This window comes from Rhinolophus sinicus, linkage group LG12 (assembly GCF_036562045.2).
Source record: "Rhinolophus sinicus isolate RSC01 linkage group LG12, ASM3656204v1, whole genome shotgun sequence".
Classification (NCBI taxonomy): domain Eukaryota; kingdom Metazoa; phylum Chordata; class Mammalia; order Chiroptera; family Rhinolophidae; genus Rhinolophus; species Rhinolophus sinicus.
Genome location: NC_133761.1, coordinates 46,395,670 through 46,420,110, shown reverse-complemented (window position 1 = coordinate 46,420,110; position 24,441 = coordinate 46,395,670). Strand labels below are relative to the sequence as shown.

The window sequence follows — 24,441 nt, the reverse complement described above, 5'->3', positions numbered from 1 at the left end:
TTGTGCTGCATTGAAATGGCACCTTGTCCCATGTGACCAGGGCAGCAAGCACTGTCTGTTAAAAGCCAGTTCACGGTGCTGGACATAAAGCAGGCAGGCTAATTGTTAGGTTCTATAGAAGGAATGAGATGACTGGATGATACAGATGTTTAGGGGTGTGTGTGTGTGGAGGTGCTGGTCCCAACAGCTGTTCGCTGCACAGAGCTCCCCCACCCCACTGGGGCCACCAGGACACCAGGCCTTCACCACTGGTTTCCAGGGAAGGTCCCTCCCACTGACCTGTGGATGACAGGAAAGCCTAATGACACTGTTAACACTGAAGGGTGGGCAGTGTCGCGTGGTGTTCACAGTTGAAGCTCTAAATCCACTTTCCACAGGCACATTTCCAGGTTATTAGCATAGCTTACTCACGTACTTTTATGGGCTAGCCTAGAAAGCCAATTTAAATTTTAAAATCTTAGCTGATACTTTGTAATGTTTCAGGTAATTATAGCATTTTTTGGTGAATTCAATGTTGCCACCTAAGAACTGACAGCTTTCCCACAAATATGTATGTGATGTTATCGATGATGGCACTGTGATGTACGTTGGGTGCTTCGCTGCACATGTCACTTTGCTCAGCTCTTTCTGTCCACCTTTATCTTCACAACAGTTCAGTTAGGCGAGTACTCATATGGTCTGTATTTGCAGTTAAAATTCAGCAGCCTGATCGATGTATCGAGCTGGTAAGTGATGGAAAGGGATTTCCACCCAGCTGTCACTGCGACCTATAAATGGTACAGATTGCTTTACCATATTTTAGGGGGGGTGGCAATCACAGTGTAAACCGTCTCTTACAAAATGAGTAAATATACACAGTGACCTGAGGTACTGGGAGAATTTAAAAAAAAAAGTTATTGTAAAAATGTATTAGAAAACATTTTAGAAAGATGATTTTGCATAAGCATTTTAAAGAGTATTTTTAAACGGTATACATGTAACAATGTTGAAGAGAGATGAAGGAAATATTAATTATAGTGATAATACATCCTTTGCCACTGAACCACCTGTGTGCCCTTGAACAAGTCATTTAACCTATCAGCACCTCAATTCTGTCACCCTCAAAATGGAGATAATATTTAACTCATGAGATTGTTGTGAGCATTAAATTAAGAAATATTTGTAGTATTCCTACTGTACAGTTCCTGGATACACACTGGTTTTTGTTCTCGTCTTTTATTTGTGAAAGTTCAGATTTGATATGGAAACTTTTTAAAACATCACATCAGATGTGAGTTCTGTATATGTCTTGTATCTTGGGCAATAGTCTTCAAAATGCTCAGTAAATTTAACTCTTCTTTTTTAAGACTACTGTCATTGCTGGAGGGAGTATTCTTGAAAATTGGTAGTGGTTATACCTCTTGAAAAATGGCAGCAAATATATATGTAACCTAATAACTGGTATGTTCATCTTCTTTGAAAGTCTGAGCCTTTGGATGTGCATTTCAGATTTTGGTCCGTCTAATTTGCATACTTGACATCAAAGCCATGCATCGTGGTACTAGGTAACATGGACGGCTGAAGGATTCAGCTCATCAGACATATTCAGGCAGCTCTAGGTTTTAAGTGGTGAGAAGGAGAAGTCAGGATGAATGACCAGAAAGCCCAAAGCGTGGAGCATTTACCTGAGCTTGCCTCAGAGAAACATTTCAGAGTTTCAGAAACACTTAGCACTTAAATTCAAAGAACATTCATCAGGGAGTCTAAACAGGGCATATATTTAAACACCACGATATTTCTAAAAGGAATTTTAATTTGATCAATTTCTTTATAAATAAATTCATGCTATTGTAATAATGCTAGGATGATTTTGGTAGTGCAAAGCCTGTGATGATGGTGGATGCTCCTTGGGCTGGGGTCCATGATGTCACAGTCTCCCCATCCCATCGATAAAAGAATCATGGCGCAGATGGTAATAGGTCACCATAGTGACATCACAGGGGTCTGTTCACTCCTGCCATTAGCCCTCAGTTATCATGTATTTTAAAACATTGAATAACTTTCAATGCACTCAGTTATTTTTTTCACTCCTGGTGCTTTTTCGTGATTTTTGCACTCCTGGTGCATGTAAACTTTGGAAATATTCTTGTTTGGAACAGGCCAAGTTCAGACATTCTGAGTAAATAATTTACTTCAAATGAACAACCATGCTTTGTATTCTTTTAAATATACTTTTTCACTCAATTTTTATCAACTGCTTTACTGATCATTCTAACATCTTTTTATCAAAGAGAACAACAGGCCGGAAGGTGCAGAGTACGTCAATCCTGGTGAGAGACTTCTGGAGGAAGGCTGTATTCACATGATTTCACTGGGATCCAAAGCGTTGATGATTCAAGTGTGGGCTGATCCCCACACTGGCACTTTCGTCTTTCGGTATTGATTATCCTCAACCCCCATGAATAGATATGTGTTTAAATAGTTTCTTTGGAGACATTTATGTGAAATCTGCTAATAAAGATCATTACAGCAAAACAAAAATCTTATTAAAAAAGGAGATACATTCTAACAGTTATTAACCATCTTTGTAACAACATATTATTCTATTAAAAAATCTGTAACTAAATTCTAAAGTAGATAATATTAATTCTCAATTAGATTTTAGACCAAATACTTACTGAAGTCTTATCTATGGAAGTATTCTATCAGGTTGCAATGATCTTAAGACGTTGTTATTATCAGATATCTGTTTTCCATGCAGATTATATATTTAATAGCCATTATCTAATGAGCTCAAGTTCTCCTTGCTATCTTGTCCTTTTTTCCTACCTCCTTTGATAACAGGTATAGATAGAAGTCTCTTATTTGTATTAAGTGAATATGAATAATATGAGACTTTTCATAAAATTTAAAACTAAACAAACGATATGGTATTTGGGGATATATGCTTTGTAAATGTTATAAAGGTTACTGGGTACTTTGTGTACATTATATCCTATTCTGTCAGTAATCCCTTAAATTATGTTAGATTTCTAACATATCCTGGCATTTAGACATTTATGTGCAATATGTATTAATTTAAAAAAATTTTTCAATTACAGTTGACATACAATATTAGTTTCAGGTGTACAACCTAGTGATCAGAACTTTATATAACTTACAAAGTGATCACCCCAATTAGTCTAGTACCCATCTGATACCATGCATAGTTATTACAACATTATTGACTGTATTCCCTTTGCTGAGCTTACATCCCCATGTCTGTTTTTATAACTGGCAATTAGTACTTCTTAATCTTTTCACCTTTTTCATGGGGCCCCCCAACCCCCTTCCCATCTGGTAACCATCAAAATGTTCTCTGTCAGTATGAGTCTATTTCTATTTTATTTGTTCATTTATTTTGGTTTCTAGATTCTACATATATGTGAAATCATGTATTAATTTTTATATAAACCAAATATTGTAATTTCTAAAAGAGCAATGACTATATAAATAGTAATGATAAAATGTTTTTTTACAACTTGAGCTCTGAAAATTATTGCCTAAATTTTTAACACTAGCATATGAGCCTAATCTATTTTAGTTCATGCACTGAGGTAATAATATAATAAAATAGCTAAGCAGATTATGGTGTTAAAGAAAGACATTCTAACTTTTCAAGATAGTTTAAAAATAGAGCTGATTTTTAATCTCACTTAAATATCTATAGTTAGAGTTGTTATACATGTGTTAAATACTGAGAACAGAAATGGCATGTTTTCAGCCTATACCTTTGCTCTCTTTGTGTAGTGTATGCATGGATTCAAATGATGATACGAAAGCTGTTTTACTAGCACAGGCTGAATCACAGGAGAACGTTTTCCTCCCCAGCAAATGGCAACATTTAGTCCTCACCTACTTACAGCAGCCCCAGGGGAAAAAGAATATCCATGGGAGAATCTCCATATGGGTCTCTGGACAGAGGTACTGAACATTTTTAGTAAATACTTATTAACCTCAGTTATAGTTTTAAGTTTAATTAGTCTGTTATAGCTTCTAAAACAGATTACAGAACACTATAGATAAACTTACTATATATTAACATGGGAACCTATGTCAGAGTTGGATGTTTTCCTATTTATCACTTCTGTACAAAATTGATTTCCCATAGAAGTAATTGTTGAAAATTAGTATTTGGGTTTGGGGAGCATGTAGAAATCTGGACATTTAGACATTTATATGGAATATATAGTAGATAAAGAAACAGAAGTTATAATTTGGTCCTACAAGCCCATATGTTATAAAATTAATCCACAAGGAATTATTAGCTAATAAGACTAATACCTAATTTAAATAAGGATTTCAAAAGATATTAGAATGGCTAGATAAAGATATAAGCCAGTGTATCAGGTGATAGACTGACAGGGTCCTAGAAACATACCAGGTGATAGATTAAGGTATAGTACTATACGATTTTTACTGACCAGGAGAATTATGGGTCAAGTTAATAAGAAACATTTTCTGGAATATCGTAATGTAAAATTTAACCCTGAGAGAACTACAAGGTATCTTGGATTTGTAAGAGTTGGGAAGTATTTTATTGAATGAAATATTATGAAAAGGGATACATAATTAGATATTAGTGTAGCCTGGGGAAGGATCAAACTGGCTGGAAGGAAGAGTCTGAGTTGAATTATGAGAAGGAAAAGTGAATGGGCGTGGCCAAGCTCTCTGACAGAGGCTTTGAAGGCCAAGAGGCGGAGTGTAAATTTCATTGAATGGACCATAAAACATCGCATGCCTATAGTGTTGCAGACCTTTTGCTAGGTGCTTAATGTACGTTATCTCCCAATTCTCTTCAGAATCCCTTGAAGTAGATTAGACCACAGATGTAACATATATAGCCTTAGCACAGATTAACCTCTTTTCATTCATTTGTTTGTTTATCCATCACATATTTACTGAGGAATTACTGTGTGTGTGTCAAGCGCATGCTATGTTAGGCCTGAGGGTAGTGATAAACATGACAGCCATATTCATTGCCTTCTTGAACTCATAGTCTAATGAGGAAACAGAAAACAAGCAAGCACAATTAAATGAACATATGCAAATTATGACGAATGTTGTGAAAGTAAACAGGTCCTGGACAGAAAACATCAGTTCTTCTACTTCAGAGAGGTGGTTCAGGGAAGACCTCTCTAGGAACAAATTATTGAAGCTGACACCTGAGGGAGGAGATGGGGCCACCATGAGGAGGGGGCAGGAAGAGCATCCAGGCAGAGGAAAGGGTCTGTGGAAACACTGGAGAGGCAGGAAGGCTTAGCACTAGAGGGAGGCGGCGGGGAGGGGTTTGGGATGGCTTTAGTGTAGTCAGTCCACAGTGTCTGCAGCAGGCAAAAGCAGGCTTTGGAAATAAAATCAGGGGTTCTGTTTTTGTTTATCCATTAAGACAATACATGAAAACACATCATTGAAGCTTACTTTCCACATCCCAAATAAAATCTTTCCTGAGACGTTCTCAGTCTTCACAACTGCCTAAGCCTGAATGGCAGCTGTAGCCAACCAGTAAATTCGTTTCCAGAACCTTGAGTGAAGTCGGTTAGAGCTGGGATGGGGCTGTGAGTACAGAGCCTCTTTCTCCTGGACTCTCCTCCTCATTCCCTGAGCTCTCAGCACGTGCCAGGTGACCTCATTTGGGCCTCCAACAACACCTCCATGTAGGTATATTGTGATCTCTTCTACATGTGCGGCACCTGAGACGCAGAGTGGGCTAAGTAACTTACCGAAAGTCATGCCACAAGTAAGGGGTACAGCTGAAACCTGAGCCTAGACTCTGCCCCTAGGTAGTGCCTATATGCTAAACCCATAGGCTTACAGCCTGTTTGAGTCAGGCCAGCTGATAGGTACAGGAATCATGAGCTAATTATTAGACATGTTCAGAGGGACAGTTTAAATGTTCATTATGGACAATTCTGAAGCTAGTGAGCATGGTAACTATAGTCTCTGGATTCACATGTCACTCTATTTGTTACCCACCCACTTATTTCTGTATTACTTGGAAGGAATTTTTTGCCACTTGGTACAAGTTAATGATTTCATCTGTTAATAGAGCAATGAACAAGAAACCAAGGACAAATATATTATTTTGTTTATTTAAATTTGGTGCTATCTTTATCCTTTTCTGAACTAATAGAATAATTTCTACAAATAACACATTTTAAGAGGCCATTTTAATATATAATGGCACTGAGAAACAATTTATTAACATTTTATATTAATAGTCACTTTATGAACAGCACACAAATCTGGTAGGAATATATGGTACATGGCAGATACTATATGTTGGGATTCATCTTTCATTGATCTTGTGGTACGATTTTTTTATCCTTAAAAACTATATTGTCATATTACCACTAAGTGGCAGTAGTGTTTCAGTCACAGCCATTTATTTGGTTCAAGAAAGATCCATGTAATGGAAGTTGTCTCACTCAAAAGTTGTATGTCAGTTATACCTCAATTAAAAATAAATTATCTCACGTATTTTTTATTAAAAAATATTCCTATTAAAATAGTTAAATTTATGTTAAATATGAATCAGAAAGCCTTAGGGGAAAGTTTTTAAATATATTCCAAAGTAGAATTTCTCATAAGGCGCTAACAACGTTAGCTTATTCTAAGTCTTTATCTTATTCACAAACTTTGCCTGTATAAGTTACCTTCATTATCTTAATACAGAGTCTAAAACATTCCTAAAATAGGGGTAGAAGTTGGCACTCTGCAGTTTCAACTAGATGATGAAGTCCTCCTGTCATGTGTGTCTTCCTGTGAGAAAGCATTAGTTTACCTTTTCCTGTAAAGATTCCAGTAAAAACAAGAGATTAACCAAAAGCTCTGCAATGAATTAGCATTGAAAAAACAAAATGCAGAAAAAGCATTGGCATTTCCGTCGCTAGTCAGAACAAAATCTGGAGAAGTGATTATTTTTTTCTCATTAGTCTCCAAAGGCCTTAGGGAAGATGAGAGATTTTAGGAATTGTCTACCAAGATGGCAGATGTCTTGGTAAAAGTAGGGGGAGGTGGTTGGGTTGTAGCTGTAAACCAGGAAGACGTATACGCCAAATGGCAAAGAAAACTTGCTGCAAAGGTGGGGTCACACTTCCCATGGCCTGGTGTAGGGTCATTGGGCATCCATGTTTTGCTTCCCAATTTCTGGGTCTTGTGGAACACCTGCACCTTGGACTGAGACAACAGAATCAGTTCTATTTCTCCCCATCATCAGCTGTTTGAGACTGAACCAAGACAATTGTCCAAGAATTTCCATTATTAAACACTCATACTTACTACTTAGTCCTTACTGAAGTAATTGATTTAACTTTGTTTTTAATTTAGGAAGGCTGATGTTACTGTGGATTTTATGCTTCCAAGAAAAACAAGTTTGTCATCTGATAGCAATAAAACATTTTGCATGATTGGCCATTGTTTATCATCCCAAGAAGAGTTTTTGCAATTGGCTGGAAAATGGGATCTGGGAAATTTACTCCTCTTCAATGGTAAATTTTTCCCTTTCAAAGCATTTCCAAATTTTTCTTTCAGTTAACAAGTATTAAACTAAGTAAATTATCCTGGATAAAATATTAATCCCTGTTTCTTTATTGTGCTTAATAAGTACTGTATTTCCTGCATCAAGATGACTTTTAAAATATTTTAACATCTTTATAATCTAGATGTTTCTTATAATTGATATATATATTTAATGTAGAGGTGTACATCTTACCCCCATCCCTCCCCCCAAAAGAGATGCTTATTCAATCAACTTTATTTTATAATCCTGTAAAATGCAGTATTATGACAGGTAAACTTAGAACGGTTGTCTCTTTTATTTATAATTTTAGTATGTCCTATAAAAATACCAAAATTTAGAGAAAAAAGAAATAATATGATTTTAAAATACATCACTAAACCTGGCACATAACAGCATTCAGACAGTGATTATTGAATAGATGGATGGATGGAAGGAATAAAGACATCAATTCACATTTCATTTTAAAAAGGAATTTACTGAGGTATATTTTCCATTTATTAAAAGAAAAGCAAAACGAAAAGCTTTTCCAGCTGAAGGAGCAAATAGAAATTTCATGATTTTATTTTATCAAGAGCTTCATAGTTAAACCTTTATGTATATTAATTCATCTTCCATTCACTGTTGGCATAGGTTATTTGCTCATTACACCAATTTGGAAACTGAGGCTTTATCAGTTTTATAAGACATAGTGAACAAGGAAAGAATCTGGCATAAAGAAATTCTTGGTTTCTTGCTTTTTGTGGAAAATTCTGGTTGGGATATTTTAAATAAGTACCTTTATTTTTCTGCTATCCAGGAGCTAAGATTGGTTCACAGGAGGCCTTTTATCTATACGCTTGTGGACCCAACTTTACATCTATAATGCCATGTAAATATGGCAAGCCTGTGAATGACTACTCCAGATATATTTCTAAAGAAATCTTGCAATGTGAGCAAATCAGAGAACTTTTTATGACCAAGAAAGATGTGGACACTGGTCTCTTAATTGTAAGTTTTCATTTTATAAGTTTTAACTTTATAGTAATTGTACATATATATGCTTATTGAATGTGTAATTAGCTACAAATTAGGTTTCTAATGTTTCTGTTTTTTGTTTCTCAACATTTTCTTTCCTTAGAATATAGATTTTTTTCTGGGGAAAAAAATTGAAATACTTTGACCTCCTCAGCATGTGTTTTCAAGTTTCAAATTTTTACCTCCATTTCCTTGAAACCATATTTCTTTATTAAGTATCATTTTTATTTATTATAGTTTATACCTATTAATCATTTAAGACAAATGTTTATTATATAGTGAAAATATAACACATTAGCCTAAAAAATATTGCTCATTATATTTCTTTTCTATACTTAATAAATGCGAATTTTTATTTATAATATTAGTTTTACTTACATATATTCAGATTTTAGAATATTTATTCTTTAATGTCAGTAACAACAGGAATTTTGCTTTCAAAATATTGCTAACTCTGCTTATGTGAGGCTCTGATTGTTTTTTATATATTATTCTAATATTTTGTTCTAATGTACAGTTTAGGGACTTGTGAAGGACATTTTTTATTACAGCAGCTAGAAAACTGAGCCTTCATAGTCTTAGAAGATCTACTGAAAACTGGTAGATCTGGCCATGAAACTGTTCCTCCTTCTCTTCTTGTGAGAGATACAATGATAGGTCAGAGAGATTTCTTACTGAAGGAGACTACTGTTTGGGAATGTGTTTTGTTGTTGGTAATGAGGTGTACATTTCACAATCAAAATAAATTCTATTTTAAAGCTGTAACATTTGACCAAAGTAAAGAAGAAATTCTAGTATAGATACTTATCTGATATAGATAAAATATAGATAAGTCCTAATTGGTGTTAAGTATAGGGGTATATATGTTGTAAAATACACAGAGAGTGGAGACCGATGGAATTGAAAGATCTGATAATAGGCATATTTTCTTTTTCCTCCCTGAGGAGTATTTAAAAATGGAGGTTTAGGATTTTGGCTGTCCAGTACTACTGAGTGGGGGCCAGGGGTGCTGACTGTTCTGCACAGGCAGTGTCACACAGCAAAGAATGGTCCCACCGTTGAGAAAACACGCTTTGGGGAAACGGTTCTCAAACCTGAATGTGCATGCTTCACCCAGAGAACTTCAGACGTGGATCTCTGGGCCAGGGTTTCAGGTTCAGTAGGTCTGAAGTGTGCCCATGAATTTGCCTTTTTAACAGTTTCCCAGGTGATGGCGATGCTGCTGTGCAGGGACCCCACACACAGAGAATCTGTGTTGTGGGGAGACCAAGGAGCTCACACAAGTGTTGTTTAAATAATAATTTTAACTCTGGTTTTCGGTTAATCCATTTGTTTTCACGCATCAAAGAATGTCCCTAAGTCTTTTGTTTGGACTGAAAAGAATATACGTTATATAAGTTGTAAAATTCAACATAAATTATCCCAAATTAAAATTCTATGGGTTTTATGTGAAAATTCTGTTTAGAAAGCAAGATTTTTTTAAACCTGATTTAGTAATTTGGGGGTTATGAGGTCATGAGTGAGCAGTCAGGCTGAGACTGTGCCCTTGCTGGTGTTCCAGGTAGACGGGCATTTTGTCAGGTTTCTGAGGAAAACCATACAGGTTTCAAAGTTTGTTTTACCAACATAATCATTTCCATAGACATCGCAGTCAGTTTAGTTGGTATGCAGATATGCCTGATGGCGTCTGACGAAACTGCCCTCCAATCATGGTGGCTTGAAAATGACCGAAGACCAAGGTCCTGCAAGCTTCTGTGAGAAGACACTGAATGTTCAGTACCTGATTTCCAGAAGCCTGGGCTCCTGCAGTGGCGGCCACTGAGAGCACCTGAAAGTGCATTCTGCATTTTACATTTACCGTGATTTTCAAGTACAGTCATCCCCCTTACCCGTGGTTTCACTTTCCAGAGTTCAGTTACCCACGGTCAACTGTAGTCCAAAAATATTAAATAGAAAATTCCACAGATAAACAATTCATGAGTTTTGAATTGTGTGACATTCCGAGTAGCATGATAAAATCCCACGTAGTCCCACTCTATCCCACCCGGGACACGAATCACCCCTTTGTCCAGCATCTCGACGCAGCCAATGCTCCCCACCCATTAGTCACCCATTAGCTGCCTAGGTGATCAGATCTACTATCGCAATACCGCAGTGCTTGCGTCCAGTCACCCTGATTTTACTTAATAATGGCCCCAAAGCCATTCGCATAACTTCTATTACATTGTTATAATTGTTATCTTTTATTACTTGTTAATCACTTACTGTGCCTAATTTATAAATTAAATTTTATCATAGGTATGCATGTATAGGGCAAAACAGTATGTATAGGGTTCAGAACAGTCCTTGGTTTCAGGCATCCACTGGGGGTCTTGGAACGTATACCCCACGGATATGAAGGGACGACTGGAGTTATTAGAAGCTTGACAGGGAGGCAGAAGCTGACTGAAACTACCCTCTGCAAGGGAGAAATGTTCAAAGTTCTTTCAATTTTAGTTAGGTGTGCTGAGTCTTGGGATTTTATTCTAATAGAAGGAAAGATGTGGTTTAGAGTCGCTTTAAATGAGTAGCCAGCCCAGGAGCAAATTCAAAGCCAAAATTTTGAATACGTTGATCAAGGCTTCCCGTTTCATAGGGTTGTAAAGATTGTTTGATATTTATGTACACAGAACAGTGCCTGGTATGTCACGGGTGTGGTATGAGATTTAGCTGTTGTTAGTAGTAAGAGTACGTGTAATTTCATGTTTATTCTCAAATGATCAAAACTGGAGTCTCTCAGCCTTGATGTGGTTTATACTGTAAATCACTGCTGAATGAAACTGGTCTTTTCCTTTTGGGGAGCCACCTTGTTTCTCATGTTCATCTTGTTTAATGTAGTCTCTGTCTTTTTTAATACAAAGAAAAAGATTTGTTGGGTGTATTTTTACTTTGGAATATTTATTTTGCACTGTGTTTAGTTACTGAAGGAAAATATTTGTGTTTCAGGAAAGCCTTTCGATTGTTTATACAACGTACTGTCCTGCTCAGTACACCATCTATGAACCAGTTATTCGACTTAAAGGTCAAGTGAAAACCCAGCTCTCTCAAAGACCCTTCAGCTCCAAAGAAGTTCAGAGCACCTTATTAGAACCTCATCATCTAAAGAACCTCCGGCCTACTGAATGTAAAACTATTCAAGGCATTCTGCACGAGATTGGGGGGACTGGGATATTTGTTTTTCTCTTTGCCAGGGTAAGAATCGTTGGTTATAGTTTTATCTGAAGAGAAATGTTTTCATTATTGATAAATTTTAGGGTTTCTTTTTTATTATAAAACAAAGCCATATACATCAACTATATTAAACTTCTAAGATGAAAAAAAAATCACCTATTCAGGGTGCCATCAAGCTTTCTGCCACAGATGGTTAAAGTTTCTTTTCATTTCTGAATATTTTAGAAGTTTTCTGTTATCCAGAAATGTAATTAGAACAATTCAATGTTAAATTATAAGATTAAAATTGCCAGAGGAAAAGAAATACATGCTGTAGTGATAATATACAAGAAATGTGTTCTTTAAAAGAAGGTTTGTGAAACTTGTTTTTCCCTTGAAGCTTCGAGATGTATGGAAAAACACAAGGGTCAACAAATAAGTACAAAAAAATAATTTAATTTATTGGAGTTTGAAGTTTTTTTTAAAGCAAAGAAATATAAAAAGTTTGACTCATGATGTGAGTACTATATTAGAATAAATTGTTTAATTTTCTCTTCTGTTTAGTCATCTGAGGGCAGGGACAGTATCTTTCCTGGCATAGTTAGGCAGTCAGTAAGTGTATACTGACTGTTTCAGGGATGGCTGAGATCCGAAAGAGGGCGTACAAGTGCTCTCACTTCAGTACAAACCATCTCTACTTCCTGGGGGTCCGTGTCCTTTTACCACTAAAGCAGCCCTGGTTCATCTTCAGAATCGTATCCCTAAGTATAACTTTTGCAGCATTATCAAATCTTCACAGTCTCCTTGCCTGCGGCATTCTTTCTTTAATGTAATCATTTTTGACTAATTTTGCAATAAGGGACAACAAATCAGTGTTTATTGTTATTGTATTGTTACTGTTCCTATAAATATTTTGTTAGAATTTGACTCACCACACTGCCTTTTCCTCCTCTTCCTTTTTCAAAACTTTTTTTTTAAACTGTTTCACTTTTTTTTTAAACTTTTTATTGGGGAACAGTGTGTTTTTCCAGGGTCCATCAGCTCCAAGTCAAGTTGTTGTCCTTCAATCCAGTTGTGGAGGGCGCAGGTCAGCTCCAAGTCCAGTCGCCATTTTCAATCTTAGTTGCAGGGGGTGCAGCCCACTATCCCATGCGGGAATTGAACCGGCAACCTTGTTGTTGAGAGCTCGGAGCTCTAACCAACTGAGCCATCTGCCCTTGAACCTTTTTTTTTTTTTTTGCATTGAGTATCTAGTTGAATAGATTTTAGTGGTTTAAAATGAAAGGCTCTTTGTTTAACTCCTGATCAACATTTTGTGATGTACTTTTACAGCTTTGTATAATTTCAAAACATACACCCTTAGTTTTTCTTCTTTCAAGTTATTGAATATAAATTTGTTATGATTGCTGTTACACAGTGACTAGATCCTAGAGAAAATGGTTAATTTTTTTATCTTACATACATGTAAGACTTTGAAAGTATGCTTTCACATTTAAAACTTAGAAACCTGTTCAGTATCCTTCCTCCTCCCCTATAAAAATAGTCAGTCCCCTTAAAATCCTTGCATGCATAACCCAGCTACTGCGCCTAATTACCATCCAGCCATAGAGGCAACCTGCAGCGTCCTGGGAGAACCGTGAACTTTCAGTTGCAGACCTTTACGCTTCTCCTGACTGTCTCCTGCCCCAGCTGCCCGCCTATCCCTACTTCTAGGATTTTGCTCTTCCCAGGCCATCTTCCCTCTGTGCAGGCTTCCAACCTGGCGAGTGGGGTCAGATGTAGTTGCTGTGCCCCCAGTGAGGGCATTTGGTGTCTCATTCTTCTTTGCCTTTTATCATGACAATAAAGGGTGTTCCTCACATATAGTAGTTGTGCAAAAGTGTTGGTTGCTTTGCAATACGAGGCCTAGTCCATGGTTGTGTACATACATCTTCTCTTCTGACTAGACAGGAGGCCCGCTGCATGCAAGTGTCGTGCCTCTTACTCCTTTTTCTCTCTCAGCGCAAACGCAGAGGCTCTTTGTTGATTGACTCATTATCAAATATTTGAGGCATTTTGCTGACATTTCAGATCACTAATAAAATGCTACTGACTTCTACAGTTATTGATGTTATTTTAGTTCATTTATGATATTTTTAAGAGACTACAGAACATGGAATTTATGTCTCCTCATTTTGTTTATTTATAATTCTTAAATTACAAAGAAAGTGTGAGCAATAAAAAGAAGCTTTCAAATGAAATGGATGGATTGATATTACATAGTGGTAGATAATCACACGTTAAATTTGTACTCTCAAGAAATTAGAAAATTATATCCACTTTTTTTTAGGTTGTGGAACTCAGTAGCTGTGAAGAAACTCAAGCATTAGCACTGAGAGTTATACTCTCATTAATTAAATACAATCAACAGAGAATGCATGAATTAGAAAATTGTAATGGGCTTTCCATGATTCATCAGGTGTTGATCAAACAAAAATGCACCGTTGGCTTTCACATTTTGAAGGTACGTCCTCATAACATTTATTCTCATAGTTTCATACAGCGATACTTCTCTCTTCATTAATGTCTTCCAGTAATAGATTTGTGTTTCAGTTCTTCCTGAAGAAAATGAAGGAATCTCAGTAGTGTAGATTTAATGAAACTAAGGTACTCTCCTGGTTCCCCCCCCCCCATCATTTAAATAATTACATTTTGATTTTCTTTAAAGCATTTTAGAAGAGTAAGAGGGAAAAAAAATAAACTCGTAGAATTGGGGTCAGAATGAGCCCAGAGATGTCTCCTAGGCTGGCCCCTCACCCTGTACATGTTGGAATTGAGCTCCTCAGAGGCACTGTTGTTTGTTTCAACTCCCAGTTCAGGGAGAAAACCCAGTGCTCTGCCATTTCCATGCGGTCATGCTGCTATAGATTTAGTTTTTTAAAGACATACTAGTGTTTATTACGATCCAGCTGTCAGTATATATTTAAATACCTTTCTGGCTAAAGGCGATTGGTAACATTGTGAAAGTATTTCTCTCTGAGGGTACTACTCCTGAGGCAAAAATGACACCTCTACCTACTTGTGTGCCTCCACCGCCTCACTCTTTACACTGTCGACGTCTATAAATTTGTGGCACGAGTCCTTACACTTTTGGGGGAAAAGTTGTATAGCCTAAGAGATCTGTTGAATTTAAAAAATGAAAATAGAGTGTGGTTTAATTTACCCCATGTTTGAAACTGGGTAATCGTATACAAACATTTGAAAGTTTGTGTTTTTCTAATTATTTGAATTGTTTTGCAAAAACAAGTTAAAGATACTCTGTGAAATTTTGACTTATTCATCAGTTTTCCTTTGAATTTAATGTTATGATTGCTAAGATGGAAAGTTTACTGTTTTCTGTTGAACTTTGGGATTAATTGATTATTAATGCATCTTGTGTTAATGCTAATTTTCCATAGACCCTTCTTGAAGGTTGCTGTGGTGACGATATTCTTCTTATCAATGAGAATGGAGAGTTTCAGTTGGATGTGGAGTCTAATGCCATAATCCAAGATGTTAAGCTGCTCGAGGAGCTTTTGCTTGACTGGAAGATATGGAATAAAGCAGAGGCATGTACTTTTTTTTAATGGTAAAAAAAACACATGACGCAAATTTACCCTCTTAACGATTTTGAAGCGTGCAGGACAGCCGTGACTATATACACTTTGTTGTACAGCAGACCTCTAAACTGCTTCATGTTGCTTGACTGAAACTGTCCCCATTGAACAGCAACTCCCCGTCTCCCCTCCCCCAGACCCTGGCAACCACCATTCTACTTTCTGTTTCTGTGAGTTTGATTACTTCAGATACCTCATATAAATGGAATCATTCAGTATTTGTCTTTTTGTGATTGGCTTGTCTCACTTAGCATTATGTCCTCAGGGTTCATCTATATTGTAGCATATGACAAGATTTATTTCTTTCTTTTTAAAGACTGAGTAAAGACTTGTATGTATAGAACACATTTTCTTTATCCATTTATTTGTCGATGGACATTTAGTTTGCTTCCACTTCTTGGATACTGTGAATAATGCTGCAATGAGCATGGGAGTGCAAATGTCTCTTCAAGATCCTGTTTTCAATTCTTTTGAATACAAATACCCAGAAGTAGGATTTCTGAATCATGTAGTGGTTGTATTTTTTTGAGTGATCTCCATACTATTTTCCGTAAGAGCTGCACCATTTTACAATCCCACCAACAGTGTGCAGGGTTTCAGTTTCTCCGCATCCTGGCCAACAATTGTTATTCTCTGGTTTTTTGGTAGTGGCCATTCTGTTAGTTGTGATGTGATGTCTAATTGTGGTTTTGACTTGCATTTCCCTGATGATGAGTGACGATGAGCATCTTTTCATGCACCTGTTGGCAATTTGTATATCTTCTTTGTAGAGATGCCCATTCAAGTCCTTTGCCCATTTTTTTTATTGCATTATTGGATTTTTTGGTTATTGAGTTGTAGGAGCTCTTTATATATTATGGATATTAATCTGTTCTCTGATATATAGTTTGCTGATATTTTCTCCCATTCCTAGGTTGCCTTTTTACTCTGTTGATTGTTTCCTTTCCTGCACAGAAAGGCCTGTACTTTTAAATATTCATCTAATCATTCATCTGGAGAACAGAACAAATTATTTTCTCTGCAGTGTTTTGAGCAGCCATGAGTAATGCTGAACTGGAGGGTCAGAATCAGAACTTGGGCTGTCTGGGAATAGCAAGAGAACATGGGGCTCATTTGAGTCAATTGGAGACATGCGTTTTTCATAAACTCTGAAGGGGACCCTGCTAAGAGTCTGGGAAGTCAGGTCAAGGAGAGGGAAATGGACACACTTCTGAGTAGGGGAGCTAGGTTGCCCAGGAGGCAGGGAGCTGTATGCTGGCAAGGCTGTGCAGTCTTCTTCCTCGTAGGCATAAACCGAGGAGCATGCTTTTCTCTTAGGTCTGGGCACAACATCTCAACACTGGATGGATGGGCTGGTCTGCACAAGGACCCAGTCAGGGAATGAATATAGGGCTGTTTCCTGTCTGCCCTGGTTTTAAACAGTCTTCATAATACACGCTCATCCAGACTGCTTAGTTCTATTGTAGAGTGTAGATTATAGAGTAATTTAGATTATAAAAACATTCTCATCAAACACAAAGACCAATTCAAAGTGAATTCATACCTTTAGAATTTTTAAAAAATTGGTTATTCCCAAATTTGACAATAGTCCCCCAAAATTTATTCATTACCAGTAATGACTTGTGAATCCGAAAGAAACTTTTCTAATTTTATCATTAATAAAAATAAATTTTGACCAAACATGCTAAAGGAAAGATGGAATTAATTTTCTATTCTTTCTTTAGAAAATTATTTTACAAAATTACTGTTGTATGAGGAAGCAATCAAATACTATGCTGCCACAACACATGGGGAAAGTATTATGGAGCTGTGTCAAGCAGCTAACCTCACTATTGCTTTTTCTGGATTTTATGGCATTTGTCAGTTTTTAAAATTTTGTAATTTGTTGTGATTTCTTTTCTCATTCTGAATAAATATTTTCAGAATTTAAAAAACTCCATATATATGTATGCATAAAGATATGTGCAATGTTGCCAGGAGAGAAAGCAAATGAACATAGTGATAGTATGTGGTGTAACAAACTGGATCAAAGGCAGTATAAATCTAGACATACAATAAAGAATCGGTAGATTGGAAGATTGAAACTAATAAATGTTAGGCAATTGTTTTAGTATTTCAAAGGAGGTTGCTAATTTGTGGTTGTTTGATTAAAAAAACCAAAAAATTTTATTGAATTCAAAAGTGATACAAATACTTCCATGGTTTTTTTTCCTAATTGTTTTTTAACTGAGTTTGTTTTTTCGTTGTGGGTGTTTGTTTACTTTGGTACTATTTTATTTCATACTGTTTTTCAGACCTGAATCAAGTTTTCATACTTGGGCTGCCTTGTCTTCCAGTTTTCATATGCAATTTTTTTCAGGCATCTTGGCCCAATCTTATGAAGAGAGAGGCCATGGTTAGAATAGTGTGATAAAACTGTCAATTCCTTGGGCTTCTTATTGTCCATTACCATCAGATAATGGCAGCAGGAAGGGCAAAACCTGTAGCCCAAGCCAGTTAATTTTGCTGTTTGTTAACAGCTTTGTTGAAAGATCATTTGGGGTAATAAAATGAAGATTATCTTTTCAGTATTTGTTATCTGTATAAGATTCCTTTTTCTCTATTATTATGGATAAGTTAAGATTGATTCAGTATGGAAGAAGCATTTTAAGGTACATTAAAAGGATGCTAAGTACTGTTTGAAGATGCACAGTTTGTAATTGTGCAGAAAATTCTATCATTTGGCCTTAAAAGTAAATTAATCCAAAAATGCAGAATTTTCATATTGTCAGTGACTTTCAATTTAGTATAATTTGTTCTAAAATTATTTGATTAAATGCTGCCTGCACAAATTAGCATTGAAGTTTATACATTTTTAATAATGCTCTTTGAAAATAAATTATTTTTCAACAATTATATTGGTAAGGTGTCATGGTCTGTATTGAATAAATCTCAAGATAATTCACCTTCGAAAATATTACATACATTTAATGCCACAGAAAAGTTAATGTACTAAAGCACCTAATGTAATACTGCATTTAATATAAGTATTTAGAAAATGAAATATTGACCAAAAAATTGGGAATAAATTTTAAGATTTCCTTTTCGGACAAATTTAATCTTTGACCCTGAATATATACATAATCTTAAACTGATATGCTGTGTGTCTTTTAAAAAGCACGTAGCATGTTTTTCAGTAACTATGTGCTGATTGGTGTGCGTGTTTCTCTTCTCAGCAAGGTGTTTGGGAAACCCTGCTAGCGGCTCTGGAGATGCTCATCCGAGCTGATCACCAGCAGCAGATGCTGAATGTCAAGCAGTTACTGAAAGCACGAGTCGTTCATCACTTTCTGCTGACTTGTCAGGTTTTGCAGGTACTTTTCATGTAGCTTTACTTTTGGAGATATTTTCTGCAGTTACTCCTGTTTAATGGAATCAAATTTTTGTGGGACTTCCAATGGAATCAAATTTCTGTGGGACTTCCAATAGAATTTTTCTCTTTTCTATCTTCCCTGTTCTCCCAGATCCCTTGTTTAACAAATAATATAGGAGTTTTTCAACCCCTGCCTCTTAGAGCTTGATCTTCACACTGTCATTGTTCCTAACTCAATTACAAAAGAACAACAATTATGAATTCTGAGATTCTCCTTTCTATTGGGATATAATAATAATTTTGTCGTCTTTTGAACATCAACTATAGTGAAATTTTAGCTTGTTCCAAGCTTGCATGGTGGCGGTATTGTAGGCAAGAAGGTTTATCTGAGGCACGATTATTGCTAACTAAAACTTGTTTTCACAGTCCTTAAATAACAAGTACAAGTATGTATTGTTATAAGTATGTATTGGCTGAAGAGCTATTATGTGTGCTAGAATTAGTATGTTGAAAATAGATCCAAAATATTATGTTGAAAAGTGGCACTGACTTCACCAGTTGCATTTTAGTGTCTGTGCTGTGGTCTGGCTTCTACCTGTTTCCCCGAAAATAAGGCCTAGCCCAGGGGTGTCCAAACTGCGGCCCACGGGCCAACTGCAGCCCATGATCTATTGTTAATTGGCCCACAGCAAATTCCAAAAATATATTTAGTTTAATTAAATAAACCAGGTGAGGCAATACGTACTTCACCTCGAGTGAGTGGCCCGGCTATTTGTGTATTTTACCACATACGGCCCTTGGTGAAAAATGTTGAAAAAAGTTTGGACACCCCTGGCCTAGCTGGACAATCAACTCTAATGCGTCTTTTGGAGCAAAAAATTAATATAAGGCCCCGTATTATATTATATTTATTATATCATATCATATCAAAGACTCGGTCTTATAGCAAAATAAGACCGGGTCTTATATTTTTGCTCCAAAAGATGCATTAGAGCCCATTGTCCAGCTAGGTCTTATTTTCGGGGAAACACGGCAGTTACATTTTTTTCTCTGCCTTCACAGATATCCTTTTGTCAGCTTGTTTGGTGTATTGGGCTCTTTCAAGTTTGTCCATCTGTTTGTTCAGTGTCTGAGCATCTATTAGAACTCGGTCAAGTCAGATGAATATGGATGTTCCATGGCGTCAGTAATATTTTCTTTATGTTTTTAATGCCTGTTTTGGTGGCACTAGTGACTTTTCATTGTACTTGGCATAAAATCCAAAAGCTGTGACAATATCTATAAGGCTTGTGTGATCTGCTGCCACTCCAGCCTCATTTTATGCCACTGCAGCTCCCATACACACACACACACACACACACACACACACACACACACACGCTTTCTTTCTCTTCCTTCAACAGTGACCCTTTACCCACCTCAGGGCACGTGATATTCCTTCTGAGAGTTGAAAGTTATCGATCCATTCCTTCCATCTGGCCAGCTCCTGCCTGTCCTTTCTGCCTCAACTTTAAATTTACTTCCTGAGAGAAGCCCTCCCTGCCCTTTTCATTTCAGTCAACCTTTCCCCTTTCTATGCTTGTTCTCACTCTGCACATATACAATTTGTTAGTTTTGTCATTTATAGCATTATAATTTATTTCCCTCTGTAAACCTTCTGTAATGACAAGCGGGGAAAACAAAGGAGTACACACACACACAAGTTTAAAAGGTTTTCATATATATATATATATATATATATATATATGCTATTGATCAAAAATCACTTGGTCAAATATACAAAGAAAGTTAATAGGGAGCATCTAAAAGCAGTAATACATTTTATAGGATAGCAGCTATTACAGTAGATGCCAAAAGCTCATCAAAACTGTGGGAAAGTACCACTGGAGAGGTCAGGAACTAACCAGATCTCACCTGGCCTGCGGCTGGAGATCAGGGAGTCCCCTGATGCTGCAGGCTGCATACAAGTTCCCGAGAAAGGCAGTTCAGACTAAACTATACAGATTGATAACAATGTTATGCCAAAGAAGCTCAGCAAACTGTGGGGAAACAACAGTGGAGAGGTCAGGAACCAGCCAGACCTCACCAGGCTGCAGGTCAGGGCATTTCTTGATACTGCAAGCTGCATACAAGTTCCCAGTGCCAATGCCAGAATGATGACGAATGACCAATGCACTGCCATCTGAGGTCTGTCTTATATAGCTCTTCAGACGTATTTTTGAGCCAAGTTTCTTGTTCCAGCCTCCCCCACCTCAGCAGGGAATGGTCAGTTCCGGGAGGGTCGGCAGTTACTGTGATAAAAATGTGGCTTATCCGGCTGAAGGATAAGCCGGATCATTTGGACAAACAATACCTACTGTTCTCACCTGGGAACATTGGCCCAAAGCCTTCCAAAGCCTGTCAACATGCCTGTTACGTCACTCTGATGTAACTTAGTTACTTCTTCACCTCATCTGGTGATGTAGGTGATACAGAAAACAGTATTATCCCATATCTCTCCTGCCAGGGATGAGATGAGGGAGAATTTTCTTAACCCTAAGCTAACCATCACCTCACATGAGGAGAAAAACAACAGCACCTCATGTGAGGGAACAAAAAGCTAACCCTAACCATCACCTTATATAAGGGAACTACCATCACCTTATGAAGACAAACCAAACCATCACCTCATGAGAGAACTACCATCACCTCATGAGGGAGAAACAGACAAAATGAAACAATGAAGCTGTATCAGCTCTGGAAGCTATATCAGCCAATGAAGGTGAATTTTCCTAACATCTTCCCCACACCATCTGAGGACAGGAATAATATTTTTGTTGATCACACTGTAATCCCAGTTCCTGGCACATACAGGCACCCACCCAGTAAGTGTTGTTGAATGAATGAATCCTAAAAAAGCAAAATCAAAAATGTTTATTGCCTTTCTTGGCCCCTGTGGTAAATTGGACTGTTGTCTTCTAGAATACAGTAAAATGCTCTCAGATCTCTTGCTTACTGAATATTTCATGTATCGTTTGTGCATCAGTTTTGCATATCCATTTTGAAACTTGGCCAGTTTCAGTGAGTTCATATGACAGTGTGAAGTTCTTATTCAGTCTGTTCATGTCAGAAAAGTAACATGTATAAATTTGGAGATTTCAATATATATTCTTACATCCATATTATTTCTAAAAATGCTAGAAAAATCCAGATACCAATTCCCTTTCCTGAAAAATATATTCCTCATCCTTTTTCATTTAAAGAGTCTATTTATCAAATTAACAATTATTTATTAAGAATAGCTTCTGATAGGTATTGTGGGAAGTGCATAAAGAAATAAACTTAATTGTTACCTTTAAGGTATCTCAGAGTATTTAAGGAAGTTCAATAAATTGGTAGTATATTGGATGTGAGGTGGTCTTATTAGGTCTTGAGTACAGTCTAAAGAACCTGAACTTTGGTGATAAGAATGGGAGGATAAAAGTAGGGAGCAAATATGAAGGAGATTGTAAAGGCAGAATTAATGGGTCTTGATTCTGTCTAAGTAGAAGCTGCAGGAGAATCAAATATATAATGTAAACTTTCATACTGGAGGACTATAAGAATGATAGCATCATTCAAGAGAGAAGAATGGCACGTGCCAGTTTTGTCCTTTAAACCCTCTGCATTTGAGATTACAGGGGGACATTCAGTGGCAGTGACGGCTAGGTACTGAGATGTGCAAGATTGGAACTGGGGAGAAGACTTAGACAATGACATTGGGAATGGTCTCTACTGGTGTAAGAGTGAAGCCATGGGGATAGGTAAGCACTAAAGAGAAATAAATGTAGTGAGAGGATCATGCACTTCAGGAAACGTCCATTTTCCAGGTGAAAGAAAGGGATATGGAAAGAGTCATCGAAGAGGTGAGAGAAGAACCAGGAAACTCAGTAAAGTGAAAGCCAAGGTGGGCAGAGGAGAAGAACCTGCCACGAAAGAGGTGGTCTCTATGCCAAATAATATAGAAAATTTAACGAACACGTAGCATAAAGGACCGTTAAGTTAGATGTGCTGAATGGCTGGCAGAATTTCATTAGATGAAGAAGAGCCAGATGTCGGGGACTTTAGGCGACGGCGTGTGCAGTGGAATGACTGGAGGCGGTGAGAATAAATGATTAAAAGTCCAGCACCAGAAGGAAAGAGCAGAATGTTAGCAGAATGCTAACAAAAAGATCCCTACAGGTCAAGTTCATAGATTTTGTGTGTGTGCTTTTTTTTAAGAAATAGGATACCAGCAACTATTTGTCAGGAGTCAGTAGAGAGGGCAAGATTGAGGAAACCTGGGCTGGGATGGCGTTAGGAATGAGTGAGGTGGCCACCAGGAGAGTGAGATGGTACAAGGACACGATTTAGAAAAGTGCAGAGGGTCGTAGCAGAAACTGCACTGAACTGGAAGCCAGGAGACCGCGTTGTCACCCTGGGCTGGTCATGGCAGCTGTGAGATCTTGGCAAAGGGGTTTTGTGCTTCTTCTGTACACTGTATTCTCTTAGTACATCTGAATCAGACTGAACTGTTTCCAAGTTAACATCTAGATTTTACTTCTGAAGAGGAGTGGCTGTTGAGATATAGCATATATTTGGATATGGGGGAGGGGAGATGAGGAAGTTTAACTCCCATTGCCTTCATCTGGAGGCCAGCTGCTACCCACAGGGGAGGTGGGATTAGAGACTATAATCTACTTATACCCATCTTTACTTGTAGTAATGAGTTGGCATTATTCCCGGCAGCGGTGCAGTAGAAAGAGGCCGAGGTCCGAGTGTGAGTCATGGCCGCACTACCTACACGTTTTCTGTGTGGTTTCCATGCTCAGAGACGTAACCACCTTGAGCCTTTAGAGTCTAGAAATGAGGGATCAAACCTCTCAGCTGCTGTGAGAAAGCGCTTTGCAGACTGGGGCAACACTGTGTTAACGTCATGGGCTTGGTCTATCAGAAATTTCCCCTCTGATCCCATAGTGGCAGCAGCAGTTGTAGTAGTGGCAGTAGTGATAACGCCACCAGTGGTAGTGACATTTACGTGGGGCTTACCACATGTGAGGCACTGGTCTAAGAGTTTACGTCACTGATTCTTATAACAACCGCATGAAGTAACACTGGGGTGACTCCAGAGTATATAAAGCACCTGAGGCGTGGGGATATTGAACGTGCCCAAATCACACAGCTAGTGAGTGGAGGAGCCAGAACGCAGACGTGGGCAGCTGAGTCCCTGGTTGTGAGTGCTAGAATACGACTTTGCCTCAGTCGGTTAAGATAAATGGGCTAGAATTGAATTGCCATTGGTTTTAGTGAGTGTTTAATAGCAGGATTCCTTGAATTGAGAAATAGAAATGCAATGTAATGGTAAATATGGTCAGACCAGAGAAGTAAACCAACGCAATCCTATCTTAGAAGGAATATCTTGCTTAAATGAAAACTGTTGGTTAAGTTGACAATTCTCTTTAAATCTAAAAGGAGTTTGGTTTTTATTTTTTCAGGAACACAAAGAGGGGCAGCTTACATCCATGCCCCGAGAGGTTTGTAGATCATTTGTGAAAATTATAGCAGAAGTCCTTGGATCTCCTCCAGACTTGGAATTATTGACAATTATCTTCAATTTCCTTTTAGCAGTTCACCCTCCTACTAATACTTACGTTTGTCACAACCCCACAAACTTCTACTTTTCTTTGCACATAGGTAGGTATAATCTTTTTTGT

At 37.4% G+C, this 24,441-nt stretch overlaps 1 protein-coding gene across 5 annotated transcripts in view; it reads left to right on the top strand.

Annotated features, from left to right (window-relative positions):
• LYST (lysosomal trafficking regulator) overlaps window positions 1–24,441 on the top strand; it is a 171,071-nt gene that overhangs the window by 66,522 nt on the left and 80,108 nt on the right. For all 5 annotated transcript variants that reach the window (XM_019746974.2, XM_074316725.1, XM_019746975.2 and 2 more), the window contains exons 13-21: window positions 2,271–2,415; window positions 3,769–3,942; window positions 7,348–7,508; window positions 8,337–8,527; window positions 11,540–11,785; window positions 14,073–14,246; window positions 15,181–15,330; window positions 18,594–18,731; window positions 24,223–24,421. In XM_019746974.2, coding sequence (XP_019602533.2) covers window positions 2,271–2,415; window positions 3,769–3,942; window positions 7,348–7,508; window positions 8,337–8,527; window positions 11,540–11,785; window positions 14,073–14,246; window positions 15,181–15,330; window positions 18,594–18,731; window positions 24,223–24,421 — 1,578 coding nt within the window. The remainder of the gene's footprint in view (window positions 1–2,270; window positions 2,416–3,768; window positions 3,943–7,347; window positions 7,509–8,336; window positions 8,528–11,539; window positions 11,786–14,072; window positions 14,247–15,180; window positions 15,331–18,593; window positions 18,732–24,222; window positions 24,422–24,441) is intronic.